Source organism: Eimeria tenella, genomic scaffold, assembly GCF_000499545.2.
Source record: "Eimeria tenella Houghton genomic scaffold, Eth_scaff3279, whole genome shotgun sequence".
Lineage (NCBI taxonomy): Eukaryota > Apicomplexa > Conoidasida > Eucoccidiorida > Eimeriidae > Eimeria > Eimeria tenella.
In genome coordinates, this window is record NW_013543111.1 from 1 (window position 1) to 285 (window position 285).

The following is a 285-nucleotide window of genomic DNA, read 5'->3' on the forward strand; positions in this document are numbered from 1 at the left end:
CAGCTGCTGCTGCTGCGCGGCAGCAGCAGCTGCTGCTGCTGCTGCGTCCCTCCTCCTGGGCGGCCCCCCAGCTGCCGGCGGAGGGCTAGGCCTGTCGTGGCACCCATCTGCTGCTGCTGCTGCTGCTGCTGCTGCTGCTGCTGCTGCGTGGGGCCCAAACACCCGCGGGGGCCTCGGAAAGAGGGCCTCTGCTGCTGGCAGTTCCACGCTGAGGTGTACAGCCAGCTCGTCGGACCAGGACGGAGCAGCAGCAGCAGCAGCAGCTGTTGCAGCAGCAGCAGCAGC

General features: G+C 69.8%; 1 protein-coding gene across 1 annotated transcript in view; it reads right to left on the reverse strand.

Moving 5' to 3' along the window:
- Positions 1-16: 16 nt before the first annotated feature.
- The window catches only part of ETH_00033830 (uncharacterized protein), a gene marked incomplete at both ends in the record, with an annotated part of 865 nt that continues 596 nt past the window's right edge, over positions 17-285 (reverse strand). The window contains one exon of the mRNA XM_013376247.1: positions 17-282. Coding sequence (XP_013231701.1) covers positions 17-282 — 266 coding nt within the window. The remainder of the gene's footprint in view (positions 283-285) is intronic.